The sequence below is a fragment of the Durio zibethinus genome, chromosome 21 (assembly GCF_047325235.1).
Source record: "Durio zibethinus cultivar Kanyao isolate XHJ-2024 chromosome 21, ASM4732523v1, whole genome shotgun sequence".
NCBI classification, from domain to species: domain Eukaryota; kingdom Viridiplantae; phylum Streptophyta; class Magnoliopsida; order Malvales; family Malvaceae; genus Durio; species Durio zibethinus.
This window is the reverse complement of record NC_143182.1, coordinates 2,843,610-2,862,841: the sequence shown is the minus strand read 5'-3', so window position 1 is coordinate 2,862,841 and position 19,232 is coordinate 2,843,610. Positions and strand designations below refer to the sequence as shown.

The following is a 19,232-nucleotide window of genomic DNA, read 5'->3' as shown; positions in this document are numbered from 1 at the left end:
AATCTTTTAAATTTTAATGATATGATTAATTTATCAAAAAATTAATTTTACAAAGCATTTTTTATTTGCTTTTATGTGTCAATTCAGGTATTTGATTGATGATAACAAGTCCAAGAAATGCCACCCGACATTTCACTGAGATCTTATTTGATATAGGAATCCAATTCACAGACAACAATAATTATTTGCATTATTATTTCAGTGTTATCACATATTCATTGCACTCTCCATTAATTAATGTCTATTAATATATTTTTATTTTTATTTTTGGTTTTTAATTTATATTTTATTTTTATATAAATAATCGTATTTTAATATAGAAGTAAAGGTCGTAAATGTTATAATTGGAACTTAAAATTTACTATATATCACCTCTTTATAAAAACAAATAATAAAAATATCAATGTAATTGAATTGTCTTTTTTTGGTAAAGAGCGGGAAACTAGGGAAAGCACATTAAGGGAAAAAACGAGGAATTTAGAGAGGTGGGAATCTGTGAAAGAGTAATGGCGTAAATGCCTTATGGATTAGGGTTTGAGTCATGGGCAGCCTTCAACCCTAGACTTTGTTTGTGGCCCCACATGCATGTATTGATGCCTCACATGGCCCCATCCCCATTGAGACTTGAGTACACGTTTCACTATTTTCTTTTCTTTTTTTTTGTTTTTTTCCCTTCTTCCTTCGCTCATACAAAAAGCATCCAATTTCTTAAAAATAAAACAAAGCTCTATTCAATATTCTCCACGGGCTAACCTTAAACTTGTTAAGAAATTTAAAACCCATACCTTAACTCTATACCCAAATTCCATGAAGAACAACTTTGCCTCAAAGCCAAACTTTTCTTCCCCCCTTCTCAAGGGTTCTTGAACCACATTGGATGGGCCTCATGGCCCACTTCTTATCACTGCCTTGATCTAACGACACCTAAAACATTCAGCCCACAAACAACTATTCGACATTGTTTACTCATTTGGGCCACAGAGGTAAACATATGTACTTACAAAGTCAAGCACAACTTCTCATTTCACACATCACATCAGTCTTGTACCGCTAGTCGATTAAAATTTGCATTACATGTGGGAAGGTTTCCCTGTCATAAACTGAAACACTTGATTCTCGTTAATGTACACTACCTTTTCAGGGCTTTCTCAGCACTCTGATATTCAAATAAAACACTTCAGAAAGCTAACTTACAAGTGAAGAGCTGTCCAAAACATAGTTCAATCCTAACAAACTATTTCATTCCTCCGCTAACTGTTAGCAATAGTTTTGGGCTTTTAATTATGCCAAAGCTACGTGATTTCCTCCAATTTCATGTCAACAATAACTCAGGTGGAACTCTGTTCCTTGCTCAGCCCGCAGCCACGGCATCGGCGGCTCTAGGACTCGCATCCAAGAGTTGATGCAGCTTGGCACCTGAGTTTGACTTTTTCTCGTACATTTCACCCTCTTGATCTTCTTTCTTGTTCATTATAATTTCCTGCGCGTGTCCTAGTTTACCATTTTTCAGACCCTCCTGTATTGCAAAAGACTTCACAAGTCATTACAAGAAGTATGGAGTTAAGAAGGGGAAAATCAGGCATCACTGCAAATGAAAATAGACAAAAGTTGAAGAGGAAAACAAACTACCAAAAAAAATAAAAAAGTTAAACGTTCCTACCACTAATGTAGCATTTTCCAGTCTTAGTTTCTCCGATTTTTCACTTAGTTGATTTATTTCAGATCTGAGTGCTGCATTCTCTGCAGTCAAGGATTCAACTTTACGTGCAAGCTCTTCCGTCTCAGCCTACAAAAGAATATAGAGCATTAGCATCGGATCATTCATTGTTATATTTCATATCTGGTAAAGAGGCTCAAATAAAGAATCGTATGTTTTTAAGCATGCAAGAAACAAGATGTATTTCTTGTACCTGCTTCCTCAATCTTGACCTTCTAGCGGACTCTCTATTAGATTGTTTCCTCCTCTCCCGTTTCAGCTCTCGGTCATTCTAGTTAAATTTCACTTAAGTTAGCAACATCTTAATATAGCACAACCCACCCCATCACCTCAAAAGTAGAAAACACTAAAATGTGCATTAGCCATCCATTGTAATCAAAAGCATTAACTCCTTAAGAAAGCAACAAGACAAATTCAAATTACAGCCAAGCTAAAATGCATAGCTAAGAAAAACAGGATAGAAAGAATAATAGACATACAAGAATTCCATTCACACAAATACCTGCAACCAGACTTCAGAAGGCATTACTCCACAAGGTAAACTTGTAGGACTGGACTTGGCATTAATGGTGGAAGGGTTTCTAAGCTCCAAAGCTGTGGTCATGCCAGGAGAAAGTACAGTTCCAAGTGGTTTAGGAGAAACGGTTGCAGTCACCTCCCCCACAACAACTGCATTAGACTTTGCCTCATTTTTCCCATCTCCACCTGCTAACACAGAGACCATACATCAACAAACCTAAACCTCCACGCATGAATGTGGGACCAAGTATATTCCAATATTCAATGATTTCTTTCTCATTCTTTTCATTTTCTAACACAAATAAGTTTCTTCTATAAATCACAAAAAAACTTTTGTATATCCAGGTCGTAAACCTACGTAATGCACATAGAAGTTCCAGAGGTGCGCCTGCAGATCTCTAATGATATCTCATGGTAGGGAAAATTGATAGTATTCCTAAATAGTTTGAAATAAATAGATGCCATCATTTCCATACAAAAGGAGGATACTGTGAATTAGCTATCCATAGATAGCATTTTCCTTTAAAAAGAAGAGAACGAAGATACAATAAAATCTAACTTAGAAAAACAGCATCTTTGTTCCATTTAAACAGGCTCACATCTTTTTCAATCAATCTGGGCTTTGAAACATTATCGGGTCAAATGAATCATCATGATTTCGCAGGCTCACATACACACCAGAAAAAAAAGGGGGGGGGGGTGTTCTATCTTGCCTATTGTTGATTAGATTTCTTCGATCACCAAAGTTCTAATCAATAATAAGAATTAATCATGTTCACACATTAGACAAACTACGCAATTGCAAGATGTCTCAGATTCGACTACCATACAGAAGCCTGACTGTTGTGCTTCCAGGTCAACTCTATTACTCTATTATTCATCAAGAATTGGTGAAGAATGGAATCATACCAATGGTTGGTGTTCCCTCCCTGCTTCTTTTCCATCTAGATTGATCCGTCTGACCAAAGATGTGCAGTGACAAAAATAAGCTTTAGCATTTTGTCCTTCGTCAATGTTTAATATATTATTCAAATAAAATAACTTGAAGATAAATGAAAAAGATGTTGGAAATAGGTTAAACAGATGGGAAGGAGGTCTCACCCCAGTTGTATTACTATCACTACCATCAGTGGAACCTTCAGTCCCCACACTGTCCATATGATCACAAAATTAGTATAGCCACAAGGGGATCAAGTAGGAAAATATCACATGGTTGTACAATCTCCTACAAATAGGTTGCTAAGGCATAGCTTTCATCTCCTAAATAATACTAGGTTGTCCTGAAAAGATTAACAAACCTCTGGGACAGTCTGGGTTCAGGCCCACCCTCTGCATTCTCAGCAGTACCATTGACTATTGACATTGCAAGTTTCAGCTTCTTCACTAAACCTCGTTCTGTATTTCCTGAGGACTTTGTAGGTGTTTCCACTGGGGCCGTAGCCTGCATTATAATGCTCTGGTTACATTCAACACCTGCTTAAAGCATAAAGCAAAGACTGACAACTTACCAGCTAACTCATTGAAGAAGGGTACGTGTATGCCCATCAACAATAAACATGGATAAAATAGCAACAGTTTGAAAAGAATCATTAAACAAAAAATTCACTAACTTCAGGTTATGATGGAACACCATAACCATGTAATCTCTGGATTTCAGGAGCAAACAGATAAAAAAAATGCATTATGGTATAATATAATACAAGAAAAGCAGAGTTCCAGGTGTTATTTAGCACTCAATTCATGTCCTGATGGGGAAAAGGAATGCAAGTTTTTTAAGTGTTTCTAGTTGTACCGGGAAGGAATCCACCAAGTATTATTAGTTGGTAATCATAAAAATACCACTGCCTAAGCATAGGGCAGTAAGAAACAAGAGGATTGTACAACAGTATGTGTACTATACATAAACATCATAAACTACAAATAGGTAGTACTCATCTCTAAAACTGCAAAGCATAGACTCTTAGATACTGTAATGAAAAGATGCTTACAAAATAAACTTACCAGAGGAACAGCAGGATGTGCATAAACTCCCCCATGCGAGTAGATTGCTGCATAAGGTGCCCCATAAGGTGGTATCATAGGCTGGAAGAGTTAACAAATCATTATATTCAAAAATTATTTACAAAGTAGTTCAGTGAAAAATAAAGTTAAATGCCCTGAAGCTAAGAGCAATACCTGTGGTGGACCCCACATATAGGGGGGAGGAGCATGGCCAGACGCCACAGCTGAATTATAATATGGTGGCATAGTGACTCGAGGACCATAATATGCCTAACATGCAAGAAAGAGCCATAAAATACCCATTAGCAATTTCATAAAAAAATAGAATTTTAGTTGAATAAACGCCTTAAGAACTGCAGTGGGAAAGAGGGAACCAAGTGCATGCACAAAGTAGATAACCTGCATGGCTGCCCAATCGGGATAGACATGAATATTGGTCTGATCCTGTGAATAGAAAACGATCAAGCAATACTCAGATATGAGCTTCGAAATAATCTCCATAGAAAGATTAAGCAAATTCTACTATGACTAACCTAAAGAACTTTCCCTAAAACAAATTGGATAATCATAAATAGTATAGCAGTTGTTGTTTTCTGGCATAAAAGCTCCAGCTTATTTCCATTTTCAACAGTTAACCATGGATAATCTCTTAGCTTACCGTTGGAGCCAGTGAAGATGATTTGTCAGACTTAGAGGACTTTCCTTCATCATTGTTTCCCATGGTCAAGCACAAAGTTGAAACCTAATTTCTAGAAGTTCGTTCACCTCTATCTGTCACTGAAATCAAATAGAGAAACATTAAGTTGCGCTTGACAGCAAATTTCTTGATAGCACTAGGAATGGTTCAGAAAAAATCATACAAGCAAATTGATACTGAATTGCAATTAGATCCAATCATTTTGATTTAATGTTAGAATCGTCACACAATGCTATAAATTATGAAGATATCATCACTCTACTTCTCTATTACTCTTTATGTAACCGTTTGACTTGGTGAAGGCCAAAGACCCCAAGTTGAAGTGCCGGCACAAGGAATACGGTGTTATTCAACGCCCAAAAAGAACACCATCAAATTAATGAAAATAACCGGCTTGATGCATTTCATCACCTTCCTCTAGAAACAGACACGATTTTCAGATTTATACTTCCTCACTTTCATCCCAAAAAAAAAAGGCAGGTATGCCGTAGTGTTTGATTGAACCAGCTTACCATACACAACTCCATATAAATTAAAACAAGTGTAATCTGACCTAAATATTTGTTGCTTCATTTTATATATTCTTATAAAATTTCACTAAGTCTTGTTGATCACTTTAGATATTGGATTTTGAGTGCAAAATACAACAGATAATGTCTAGTCTTCTTAAGAGCTAAATTTTAGAAGTAAAACTAAAGTTGAAACTTGACTCATCTTATGAGTCAAATCGTATGCTAGCACACTTGGGTAATATGACAAAGTATAATTACAAGTAGGCAGATTAGTATTTGTAACTAAATACTGGAATTTTCGCCATAAAAATGGTTTAATCCAGTTTCAAATAATACAAAATTTTCATCAACGTAATAATCCCGGCAAGGGAGGAATTTACAAGCACCAAATAGTACAAAAGAGATATCTTTGGAATTATGTTCACCAAAGAAAAACCGTTTTCATTAAATTTACACTCTTGCCCGTCCATGAACAAGGAAGAGAGAATGAAAGCAAAGATGAATAGCCTGGAAAAAAATGAAAGAAGAGGGCATAACCGTCTTTCAAGTACCCACACCCGTAAGTAAAGAACGATAAGAAATTACAAAAATATATCTCAACGGATTAATCTGTTAACTAAAGGACAAAAATACCCTTGAAACTGCAGTCGAAGATTTCTGCAGCTTCTCTCTACATAATTGAGTTTCAACTTTTGTACTACAGGTTTTCGTTTTAGATGAATCAACAAGTTTTTTTTTTTAAAGCATCCTTTGGTTAGTGCTATTTTGAATTTCATCGTCTAATTTCCTTATCTCCATAATTTTCCCTCCTCCTTATTCCCTTAAAACTTATTCTAAATCTTTCTCTCTCTCCATATTCCTTATCGTCAAAAGAAGAGTTCATGAAATTCAGTAACCAAATAAAATCAGCCAAAATATTCATGAAAATCCTAAGTTTCCAATCAGAAATTATCACAAATTTACATAGATCCAGGATAAAAATAAACGCCAGAAATTACTAAAAGGACGAGATGAAGAAGAAGAAGAAGAACAGAATTTTCAAAAAAAAAAAATCCTACAAAATCCGTTATATTTTGAAAAAGTTGAGTAAGGAACTCGAGAGATTTTATTTTCCGGACAATTAAAAACATGATAGTCATAGCTTCAAATTGAATCCACTTTCCTACATTACTTCACCAAATAAAAACCGACTGAATTAAGTTTCTCTAGAAAATATACTTTCCTGCACCTTCATCAAGTTTCTAAACAACCAAACAAAACCGAACGCATCAATCCACCAACCCAGTAATAACGAAAAAAAAACTTTAAAAAATAAAAAATATTACCGGAACTTCAATTTCAACATACCTTACAAATCTGAAATCCGAAATTCTTCCTTCCCTTAGCAGCCAAACAATAATTCACAGCAATAATTAGACTATCTTCAATTGAAAAAAAAAAGGGGAGGGAGTATACGAGAAATTCTTAAACAAAATAGTCAAAAAGACTGCATTATCTTCACTTAGAAACAGAGAGAAAAGATTGAAGCCCTTTTATTTGTTTTTAATTTTAAATTCGTAGAGAAGAAGAGATGTGAGAGAAGGGGGGAAGGGGGCTGTGGGAGATGAAGAAGAAAGAGAGCGCCAAGGCAAAATCCACGTCATCAAACACGCGTCGTAGAAAAAGCGAGTGTATAAATACACCGTATATACAGGGGGCAAAGTTTGTTGTTGAGTTGGGCCATCGATATTCGCGCTGGGCATTTATTTATTCCAACGTCACTTATGCAGAACACGTGTTGGTTATCTAGTTGATCTACGCGTGTCCAGTAAGGGGTCCAACCTATTCCACCCGTCATGTGGGCTTACGTGGTCATGTTTCTTTAATTTAAAATTTTTATTGGTTTTTTTTTTAATATTTTGAATATTTAATTGCCTGAGATTTAACTATAATTAATAGGTTTTTTGGAATCCACCACCAGCCGCTTGTTGACCATCTCATTAGGGTCTGAAGTCTTAACCAACACTTTTGCCACGTAAGAATTATTTCCTTGATATTTTAAATCCGCCTTTTTCCTGTGTTTCTGTCTGCTATTTAAAAACCAAAAAAAAAAAAAAAAACACGGAAAAATGTCCCAGACCCATGAATAAAAATACATATCATTGAATAATTTTTTTTAGATATGAGGAAATAGATATTTAAATTCATTTTGTGAATGTAAAAATATGTGTTTGGCATTGGATGTTTGTAAGTTAAAATCTTAATGTAATTTTTTTTTATGAGTTAGTATTTAGTAAATTATTAAATTAATTTTTAATTTTATAAATAAATTAAAAAATTAATATATCTTATTTTTAATTTTTAAATATATCTTAAATAATATGGTTTATTTAAAAGCATGTTATTTATAATTATTATAATATAATTAATCAATTATAATTTAATATTATGTAAAATTCAAAAAAATTTATGTGAAAATCTCATTTTTAAATGGTGCATTTATATATTTTTTTGATTGGTTGATTGTAATATTTGTAATAAAAAATTATAATTGATATATTTAGTATTATCTTTTAATTTTAATTGTAGAATTAAAAAATTTTATTGTCACAGAAATTTTTTTAAAATAAATTTTATATAAATGTCTATGAAAAAAATGAATTATTTTGTGTAAAAAAACATATCATGTCGCCGTATGCAGCCAAACCAAAATTGCCACCAATTAAAATTTTAACCAATTACGTCTAGCAAACGTGCCAATTTGAAAAAAGAGGATCATGGCCCTTGGGCAGGTCCTACTAGGAAAGACGAAGAGGCATTAACATCTTTTTTGGCTTGCATATCTTAATAAATATTTAAAATTAAGAATATATAAATAATTTTTAATTATTTTTTTAAAAGCTGTTAAGACTAACTTCATTTGCATAAAAACTCAATGAATTTTGTTTAAAATTTTATTATTTTGCAATTTGTATATATTATCAGTTGTATATCTAATTCTTTAATTGTATATAATATCTTCTCATCTTCTAACTGTTAATCCTCAATTAATGCCAAGAATGAGTAATCGGTTTCATAAAAAAAAGTTATTAATTTGATAATTACAAAATAGATATACAATTGATAATACATACAAAATGCAAATGACAGACCATTTTATATTTTTTATTATAATTAAATAATTATAAAATTGTAATAAAAAGAATTATAATCAAAATGCACTCACATATATAATGCTTAAGTTTAACCGATCATTTATCAGTTAGTTTTCAATTTTTAAGACCGAGGACTAGTGATTGTACATAAAAAATAATAATAATAAGATGCTTAAATTTTGTTTACTTTGAAAGAATAAAAAGATTAAATTAGAGTATGAAAATAAAACTGAGATAGAAATGCACATTTGTCCAATACAAGTTACTGTTTCCATTTTAAAAGTTCATAGGTAATTTTATTCAGTCGAGACAAAATTAAAAAAATTTCGCCCCATGACATGAGTCAAATTAGGTGATTCAATTGCTATAAAAAGGGCTAGCGGGTTTTATGGTCCTCGTTTCATACAAAGGCACCCAGCAGAGATTTGAAGCACTCATTTCTCATGGGGTAACCGACCCAATGAAAAATCTTTGTTTGTTTGTTTTTTTTTTTCCCCTACTTCCACACCATATTTGATCGATTTTTGTGTCTTTATTTCACCAACTTATTTTATAGAAAAAAAAAAAGAAATACATGCGTCCAAAATTTAGTACTTAAATATATATTTTTAATTAATTCGAGTTAATTAAACTTGAGATTTAATAAATTGAATGGATCAAAATTTATTATTTTTAATTATAAATTTAAATATTTTTAAATTAATTAAATTAATTAATTAATTTTAAATTAAAATTCACGAATGATAATGTTTAATGCAAAAGAGTTACCACTGCTTCTTAGGAAAAGCAATTATTCTTTACCATAATTTTTTTAAAATAAAAAATGAGAAACATATATGTACTCCTCAAATATAAATAAAAATCCGAAGCTCCTAAAAAGAAATAACTAAATATAATTCATAATCATTTTATCAGAAAATTTAAATTTTGAAAGAGTTAAAAAAAATTTAGAATCCAATTCTATTTTAACATTTATTTCTTAAATTGGTTGATAAATGGCATCAGGTAAGCTGCAAATATATTTTCTTTTTTCCATGCTAAATATAGAATAAAAAAAGGATTTTTTTTTTTTTATAGGTGCTCTCTGGCATGCTGCTTCATTGCTACATTGGCACATTTAAAAACTCTTGTAGGTGCGTTAAAAAAAAAGGAAAATGAAAAAAATATGTAGGGTAACTTAGTTAAATTTATTTTCACAATTTAAAACGCAGTAAAATTTTTTTACGTTGTCCAATAGCGAGTAATGCATTTTTAATTAAATATAAGATTAATATTAATTTAAATTATTTTTTATTTTTATATTTAATTTAAACTATTATAAATTAATTATAAATTTAATTAAAAATGCATTATGTTTTCCCAAATTGTCTGGTGGAGCTTGTTGTGACTCGAATAATATGCTATCTTAAATCTTGGCCGTCCATCCTCGATGCCGAATCAAATTCACTTTTATAAGTCCTCTAACGAAAGCGGCACGTGCACGTTCAAAGTTTCCTATCCGATCATCCAATAAAAACAGAAAGTTTATTATATTTAAACTTCCCGTCCCATCACTGACGTAAGGGAGATTGACGGTCAACATTTCGTAAATCGAAGGGATAGCAATGAACCACGACACCTGGGAATGAGAGAGTATCTATGCCAACGAGGCTGTTTGGCAAAACAAAAAATCTAAATACGTACTCGTGGTGGTTCCCACCAGCTTTGTGATATGTCGGTGCGTGCGAATGGTCCGGCCAGTGACGAGTCCCACGTAGGTGGACTCAGAAGCAAAAGTGGACCCCGCAGGCCGCAGAGGTTGCGTAGCCAGCTCATATTTCATGCCGCTTAGACTTTCTAGAGACAGAAGATCTTCAATGGCCCATGTGTCACTGCCAATCTCCACGTGGGAGGATTCCACGTGCCGTTCCTGCATTGGTTCCCCTCTTGGACCCGCCTTTCGTCTCAACTGAACCATAAAAGTATAACTCAGCAAATGAAATTAAAATAAATTATTTTACTTTTTTTTTTTGCTGTATATTTAATATAACGACTAAATTATTAAATCAAACGAACTCAAAATGAGAATGAAGATTTGAAATGGGATGCAATAAGGGAAGGCGTGCAATTGGATTCTTCAAAATTTATTTTATTGTTATTATTATGAATTTATGGTGATATTATAAAAAGGAAGCATGTGATTGGGCCTAGTGGGATGTGACGCAAACATCAGGGGAGCCACGTAAGAGAGAAACGTGGGCCGTTGATTAGTTGGCAAAATTGACAATGATGCGTATTTTGCGGTGACACTAAGAATGAGAATGTTATTTTGGAGGGACTTGACGTGGTGCGGTGACACCTCCTTTTCCTTTTGCGCATTTTTGACGTTTGCGCGAGGGGTTTTAATTCAGACGGGGCACGGAGCATTGTTACCGACAAGGTGACGTGTCGTCCATCACATGGTTTACTGAGCAACCTAAGTGGGTCCCGTTGACGTGGACTAGCAGCTAATATTGAGATCGGATCAGATTTAAATTTTAAAATTTTTGATAAAAATTTGACCAATTTAAAATTTTATATTTTGTTTCATAAATGCCCATTCCATTTCTTTGCATTGGCGAAATTAGCCCTGGCTGCCGCTTTCACGAAAGCGATGGCCTTGGTTGGCCTTCCGCGTTCACACCTAGGTTAAAGAACCCTATTTTTAATTGCGCAAGTAAAATCATTAGATCCTTTGTTTCTGTTGTACGTATGTGTATATCAAATACATGCCAAATGGTAAGCTACACTAGTTTTCCTAACGTCAACATTGATTATTTGAAAAAAATGTGTTGCAGTCATATTTTGGGCATTAAATCTGTCACTTCATCATGATAAATAATGGTAAGCTACTTTACAAAATTTATTTTCATTCTTTACCATTGCTGTGTGGATTGAATTTTATTCTTTGATAATTTTCCAGTCAGATAGAAGGACAAAGGAGACTGGAGAGTCACAACTTTTGTGCATAGTGCATAGTATATATTCTAATTGAAGATTTTAGGGTTAGCGACATAAGATCTGAGATGGGTGAAGTGAAGTTGTCAATAGAGGATTGGTCCACGCCTCCCCTTGCCGGGATCTAATCATATCCACAATGTAACTCGACCCAAAATAATAAAATGTGGTCGAAATATATTGGGCCTTCCTGACAGAAAAGATATTGTATGGGTTTGCAATGAGATGCTATGGAAATGGAAAATAACCCTTTTGTGAAATATTTCTGTTGACATTGATTGGAACATTATTTGTGGCCTTGAGCTTATTTGGTGAGAATTTGGTATTTCAGTTTCATTAAAATAACTTTATTATTGGTCAAATAATTTAGGGTAAATTTTGAGCTTTAGTTTGGTATGTTTTGAATTTGACCAAAGTTAACCCATCACAATTTTGACGAAAAAGTACATCAAATGAAAATCTGATTTTTAAAATAGAAGATTAACTAACTTCTTATTAAATATCTAAAATTTAGTATGATATTTCACATGCAACCAAAATGAAAAGCATACTCAAAATAATTTTCCAAATTAATGTTACGAACAAACTCTACTTAAGGTACGATTGACTAAAATTTAACATCTCAAGGGCCAGCCCTTAGAAAATTTTGGTCAAGAATATTTTCGGTAGTCCACTGCCTACTGGGTTCTGGGGTCTGCAATGGGTAAGGTTATAGTCCACGGCTCAGTGACCAAACAAAACATAAGATCGAGCGAGCCTGTTACTAGAAAACCATTTCCGCTACGTATCCAGCCCAAAATCCTTGTCGTTTTGCATATTTGATGGCTTGATGCAATCAAGCTATGCCCACACTGTTGAACCCCCCCCCCCCCAAATTTGTGTGTGTGTGTGTTTTACGGTCCTCTTTCTAAAGCTTGGATTAAAAGTAGGAACCAGCTGGGAAAACTTCTAGAATGGGAATTCCCTTATGTTCTAGGCAATTTGAAGTCTTAAATGATGAAGGATTATTTGGCTCTTATGTTGTAGTTTTTTTGGTTGTATTCTTCCCTATTTAAAGAAATATTGAGTGTATGTCCTAACAAAAAAGGAAAAAGAATAAGAAAGAAGATATTGCGTAAATGAAATATTCTTTTGAGTAAAATTATAAATTTGTAATTATTTAAATTTGATAATTTTAAATGTAATATGATATGAAAATAATATAAAAATAAAAATTTTTAAAAATTATATATAAATTTAATAAAAAAAATAACATATCAACATAAATTATAATATAATAATTTTATAGTTTATATATATATATATGTAACATAATAAATATATGAATTATCACGTGTATCCGAATCAACTATAAATGAAGAATATTTTTTTTTACACCTACCGTTTGTTTCTGATAGCTGCTGCTTTTGCTCACTCTGCGGTCAAAAGGGGAAAAGGTTAATTGTAAAGATTTACCAGTAAAATTGCTTTGTTATCTTTATTTTGCGTTGCACGTGTCAACCAGAGAACCGCGTACAGTAATTGATTAAAACTTAAAAGCTTCATTTGTGGGAATAATTCAAGTGGATAAATTAGACGTTTTGCAATCATTTTTTCTTTTACGTTTCTATATAATGTCAGGCTCAGCCAGCAGCAATTGAGTTCCCTTCTCTGCTCAACCTCTCCCAAGCAAACAGAAACAGCAATCCATTTCAATCAAAGATGAAACTCTCTTCATCCAAAATCATTGTTCATTTCAGGCCGGGTTTGGTAGTATTGTTGGTGACGATGGCAATGTTGTCAAGTTGTTTAACTCAAGACCCCAAATGTGAATTTAAAGCAATCTTCAACTTTGGCGACTCAAATTCTGATACGGGCGGATTTTGGGCTGCATTCCCGGCACAATCAGGGCCTTTTGGCATGACCTACTTCGAGAAACCATCTGGTCGTGCTACTGATGGAAGAGTTATTGTTGATTTCCTGGGTAAACTCTGATCAAATCTTCTATTATTTCTTAAGTGTCAGCAGCATCTTCTCCATCCTTAACTTTTAATCACTACTAAATTTTATTGCTTCAGCATTTAATGCTCGTGGCCTGTGATAGTGAAGATTTAGGAAACCAGATTGAATATAAATTGTCAAGTACAGCTTACTTTCCTGTGGGTGGGTACATTTACCATTGCATTCCGGTCTTCCATAATATCAATATGAAAATTCATCTCTCTGCCTACCATTGAATTTTTTTGACAAAAAATGTAATGATCAAATACTAGAAACACTTTGCCTAGTTTGCCTAGTATAGATATCACACTTCCTTCCTACTCCTGGGCCATAGCAGTTACATTTCCTGATCAGAAGGATAAGGCAGATCCTACATTGACTAGAGTTTTAGGTTTTATCAGGCAATTTCCCACCTCAAGACAAGAATTGAGCTGGAAAGAAATTGGGTTTTGTCAATTAATTTATCAAAACGTTGCATCCATTTTAACTGACAAATCCAGCAAAATATCTACGAGCCAACAGTTCCAATTGTGTCCAAGACGCAGTCCATAAGGTGGTTTTTGTCAGTATACTCTTCCAGGTTGGACTTCGGCCTTGAATTGACGACAGAATTACCCTTGATTATACATTTTATCTTCCGCAATGGCCCAATGGTGAAATCTCTCCCTTAACCTCTAATGAGTAATAGTAGATCATTAAATGAGGCCTAAATAAATTTGGACAATCCTGTATCTGCTGTTTGAATCTGTTTATTGCCTACCTTGGCAATAAAGAGCAGGAATCCAATGATTCGAATATTTGGTAGTTGTTACTAGTTATTAATCCCCAATCCTAAGAGGTGTTACATGAGAACTTAGCCTTCCCTTCTAGCAAAACTAGTGGTCTATTTGTATGACAGTTTAACATTCATTCTGTGTCTCATCAAAATTTGCATAGTATTTTTATCTTTATTTTAATAATTGTTTTTAAGATTTGCAGCTCAAGCTCTTGGATTGCCATTTATCAGCCCATACTTGCAATCAATTGGATCTGATTTTAGGCATGGAGCTAACTACGCAACACTGGCATCCACAGTGCTCTTGCCTAACACTTCTTTATTTGTTACTGGGATCAGTCCTTTTTCTTTAGCCATTCAGCTCAATCAGATGAAGGAATTCAAATCCAAAGTTGTTGAATATCATTCTGGAAATTACAAAGGTAAACATTAAAACAATTTCTTTCTCTGATTTTGCGACGTTAAAGATCTTAAATGTTCAACTCTATTAGGATCGACGAAGCTACCTTCACCAGATATCTTCGGAAAATCACTCTACACCTTTTATATCGGTCAGAATGATTTTACTTCAAATTTAAAAGAAATTGGTATTAAGGGAGTGAAGCAATTTCTTCCTCAGGTGGTTTCCCAAATTGCTGGCACTATCAAGGTGGGGGACTGAATGGTGAACATTTCATAAGATAATTTTACAAGCCTAAATTTTTTGGGTTGGGACTTCATGTTTAACTTAATAATATATCTCGGTGCTAAATTTCCAGGAGCTATATTTGCTAGGGGGGCGTACATTTTTTGTACTAAACCTTGCACCAGTTGGCTGTTATCCTGCATTTTTAGTGCAGCTTCCTCACAAAACCACGGACTTGGACAAATTTGGTTGCCTGATCTCTTACAACAAGGCTGTGGTCGATTATAATAACATGTTAAAGGTGGCACTGAGCCAAACTAGACGAGTTATTCCAAATGCTTCTGTAATATATGTGGACACTCATGCTGTATTGTTAGAACTCTTCCAGCATCCCACATCCCATGGTAATTATTTTTCTTGGACTAATTTTAGGAACTTTGAACTTGAATAAAGTGGATTTCCATACTGCAAAGTTGACTGCTATTAATTGGGACAATACTAACGTTAAATGAAACCATTAAATCTGATGTCTCTTTTTGTTTTGGTTTTGGAACAGGTCTTAGATATGGCAACAGAGCTTGTTGTGGATATGGTGGTGGCACCTATAATTTTCATCCAGACGTTAATTGCGGAAACACCAAGGTGATCAATGGAATTAATGTGACAGCATCGGCTTGTAAAGATCCAAACAACTATGTAAGCTGGGATGGGATTCATGCCACTGAAGCAGCCAACAAACTCACTACATTGGCCATTCTCAATGGCTCTTATTTTGACCCTCCTTTTCCACTTCACAAGCTCTGTGATCTCCACCCTATAGGTTGACATAATCCATTCAATTCAACAATAATCATCATGAACTTCGTCTGCTTTGATGGATTATCACAAATTTATTCTCTCAAAACGACGAGTTCTAACCTGCAGCATGTACTAAAGGAAAAAGTTATCACATATAATGAAACTGGTGATGAACTTTTTTGGTTGGGAATGCGTAGGCAGGAACATTATTGTTGCAGCCCTTGCAGGCGAATTGGTACTACTTGATCACGGCCAATTTTTGATTCTTATGCCTTTAGAAAATGATCAAAGCTGTTGAGCTACTCCAAAAGAACAAAATCTGTGAATAAACGAAGGCCAAGTGGGCTGAGTTTCCTTGTCAAACATTGCAGCTTTCATTCCTCTTTGAAGCCTTTTTCTTCCCTGAATAAAATAATTAAGATGGTCCATTGACTGGATAATTAATGAGGATAACATTAGCCAAAGTTAATGATTATTTATTGATTCCGGTCTCAATTAGAACTTAAGAAAAAAATATTATTCTCCACCTACAGGCTTTGCAGGCTTATGCTGAACAAATAAGCCAAACATTTAAAATGCTTGTCTTTTCCCCTACTGATTAGTATTAAGAAACTAAAGAGTAGAGCCAAAAAATCAGACTGACTCGAATAATATAGCACTTCTACATTTTCTATTATATGAAAGTTACAGGCTAAAAACCCAAACTTGCCGTCCTACCAAAACCTGGCCGTCGGGCTGGCTGGTGATGTATAGTTTGCAGCTTCCTTATCCTAACGCAAAGATATGGAAACAGAGAAAGCATTACGGATCTTTTTTGGGAGGGGGATGAATCAAATGAGTGCTGGGGCTAGACTAATTAAACATCCCAATTCTATTCTTACATAAATTCTCATAAACAATGAGGAAAGATTAAATCAAATAAATTGATGTAATTCCAAGAACAGTGAGAAGATATCAGGAATTCAGGATCACAACTGCATAAAATTATCTTTTCTTATGATGAACCTAAAAACAAAAGTAATTCCATTTACAAACAAGCTGAAAAAGTATGAAGAAAATGAAAAAATAAAATAAAAGCAAATTAAGAATGTGGGTCAAGGAACATAATCATGCTCAAGGACTGGCTGTGTTCTGATCATTGAAGCAGAAGGCATCTTATCTCCCATAACCCAAAATGTATCCAAAGCCACAGCCGTATCAGATTCTTTGTCCATAGTTTTGATCTTCATCCTTCTCCATGATATAAAAATGAATACTCCTACTGAAACCAGCACGACCAACCCAACAGCTCCAGCCACAAATCCTATCACCCACCATTTCCAAATTCTTTCTTTTTCCTTTGGCATTGACGATATCACAACAGAAAAACGTCCTGCTTTTCCCGCGACACAAACATTCCTCTCTGTCATGTTCGTAAACTCAACTGACCCACCAGCTCCAAATTTGACGCATTTAAGTTCTGTCGCATTTTTATCTTCTGCCTTAACGTAAGGAAAATGGATTGAAATGGGTTCACTTGTGGTGCTCAATGTAACATTTTTATCGCTTAACGCAGTTAAATTTGATGAATCATAAACGTTGAAGCCGACGACCGGAGAGACTAATGAATAACCAGGAACCTGATAGTATTTTGAAGACCATTCTCCCAGGTTATCATAAACTATAGCTAATCTTTTTACGTGAGGCAATGTTCTCACTCTAGGTGGGATCAAAATAAAGCTGGAATTGGTTCCTCTGCCCCACAAACTCCTGCTACGTAGTCTAATGACGGAAACTTCCATGCCTGAGAAATTAAAAGGAAGGGAAACTTTATTTAAAGTACCTGTATGGTGCTTTGCCAATGTTTGATTTGCGTAATAATGAAACAAAGCGTCTAAAGCCTCTGCATCATAGCTATCCGAGCCACCAACGAAGGACGATAACAATGAAGAGAAAACCATAAAGATGATGAGCCAACTTCTATCAGACCCCATCGGGATTACCCCATCAAGAACGCTTCGTTTTTGTTATAACCCGAAACTGGTTTCCTTCTTTGATCAAGCTTTTGCATCAAACAATGCAAGTTCGAGAATTGTAAGAAAACAGAAAAGAAACAAAAGCTTGAAAAGAAAGGGGCAAAGGGAGAAAAAGAAATGCTGCAATGGGAATGGAATGGATTGTTAAAACTGGCACCTAAAAAAGAAAGGTTTCCAATTTCATTAAATACTTATATTTCTATTTCTATTCTGATGAAAAAGAAAGAAATCTATTTGTAATTTGTTTCCATTGCTGTTGTTGTTTCTGATTCCTAGTCAGGTGGTGGGTTTGTTGGAGAGAATTGGTTGTGACTGACAGCGGTGACAACTAGGCCCGATAAGTCCCACAGGAGAAGACGGAAATGTGTACACAAACAGACCTCCAATTTCCAAATTTAGGTTTGGTTATTTTTAGGCAATTGGACTTGGAATCTCGTCTCCTTTTCCTTTCTGGTACCAAGAGTTTAGTTTTATTTATTTATTTGTTTTTTTATACACGGTGAGTGAAATTTTTTTTTATGAGATCTTTCAGTATTCTTTAATCATTTTAAATTTCGATTATTTAAAAATTGAATCAGATCGGATCTTATATATAAATAAATTTTTTTAATATTTATTTTTTTTATTCATAATATTCGAAATCAAAATTTTACTTAAAAAAAATTAAATTTCTTACCATTTATTCTTACAAACGATGATATGATGAGTGAGATTTTAAACTAAGACAAGAGGTTATTTCAAAAAGAAAAAAACTATGATAAGAGGTGTTATAAATTTTTTTTTTTTGGTTTTCAGGAGAGTAGAAACTTGCAATAAAAGAGGGACGGGGGAGGCTGAGATTAAACCCCAATCTTTGTGTCAAGAGTTGTTATAAATTTATACATTGAGTTAGTTGGTCTTAGGATGTCATTGACTGTTTAACCGATTTCTTACAAGATACTATAATATTTTTACATTAAAAAAGCCCCCTGACGAAGCCTATATGACTGGTTTTTGTGTTCAACAAGAAACGAAATTGTCAACAAATTTATAGCACTCGCTTGAAAAATCATCTCATATATTATTAATGAATTTTAAATTTTACAACGTAGCTAGAGGATCGTCATTCATACATTAAAATATAATAAATATGCTATCTTTCTTAGACAAAAGGAATATAAGCACATATTGTAAAGAGATATATTCATTTTTTTTCTTGACCAAAGGAAACTAAATCCACTCATTGTGTTATTTAAAAGTTTGGAATTAAGAGCATATCACTTACAATTAACACATTATCACTAATTAATTATAATTTAAACATATATAAAATTTATAAAAATTTTATATGATATTCACATTTATAAATGATAAATTTTTATATAATTTTAAATGATGATTGAACAATTATAAAATTATAATAAATAAAATTAAACGTAAAATATTTAAATATCAGCACAATTTTGCATCTTCTTTAATAAAAAAAATTTGCCACCTAAAATCT

General features: G+C 33.7%; 3 protein-coding genes across 12 annotated transcripts; 1 reads left to right on the top strand and 2 right to left on the bottom strand.

The window, feature by feature from the left end:
- Positions 1 to 994: 994 nt before the first annotated feature.
- LOC111304806 (common plant regulatory factor 1-like) lies at positions 995 to 7,020 on the bottom strand. 10 transcript variants are annotated; one of them, XM_022901759.2, is made up of 12 exons: positions 6,794 to 7,020; positions 4,896 to 5,014; positions 4,637 to 4,681; positions 4,412 to 4,507; positions 4,238 to 4,318; positions 3,535 to 3,692; positions 3,338 to 3,386; positions 3,146 to 3,194; positions 2,220 to 2,425; positions 1,911 to 1,988; positions 1,661 to 1,786; positions 995 to 1,516 (listed from the first exon to the last, which is right to left on the bottom strand). In XM_022901759.2, the coding sequence occupies exons 2-12, from the start codon at positions 4,956 to 4,958 to the stop codon at positions 1,352 to 1,354; spliced, it is 1,116 nt and encodes a 371-aa protein (XP_022757494.2). In that variant the 5' UTR covers positions 4,959 to 5,014; positions 6,794 to 7,020; the 3' UTR covers positions 995 to 1,351. The 10 variants fall into 10 exon arrangements, with proteins under 10 accessions (XP_022757494.2, XP_022757495.2, XP_022757496.2 ...); XM_022901760.2 differs by having other exon boundaries at positions 2,220 to 2,422; XM_022901761.2 differs by having other exon boundaries at positions 3,535 to 3,677.
- A 6,100-nt stretch (positions 7,021 to 13,120) lies between these two features.
- On the top strand, positions 13,121 to 16,097 carry LOC111305953 (GDSL-like Lipase/Acylhydrolase superfamily protein). The gene is made up of 5 exons (XM_022903838.2): positions 13,121 to 13,519; positions 14,515 to 14,733; positions 14,803 to 14,960; positions 15,070 to 15,340; positions 15,493 to 16,097. The coding sequence occupies exons 1-5, from the start codon at positions 13,258 to 13,260 to the stop codon at positions 15,759 to 15,761; spliced, it is 1,179 nt and encodes a 392-aa protein (XP_022759573.2). The 5' UTR covers positions 13,121 to 13,257; the 3' UTR covers positions 15,762 to 16,097.
- A 612-nt stretch (positions 16,098 to 16,709) lies between these two features.
- LOC149512770 (uncharacterized) lies at positions 16,710 to 17,839 on the bottom strand. The gene has a single exon (XM_089750808.1). It carries the CDS (start codon positions 17,705 to 17,707, stop codon positions 16,829 to 16,831), a length of 879 nt encoding a protein of 292 aa, XP_089606934.1. The 5' UTR covers positions 17,708 to 17,839; the 3' UTR covers positions 16,710 to 16,828.
- Positions 17,840 to 19,232: the final 1,393 nt, after the last annotated feature.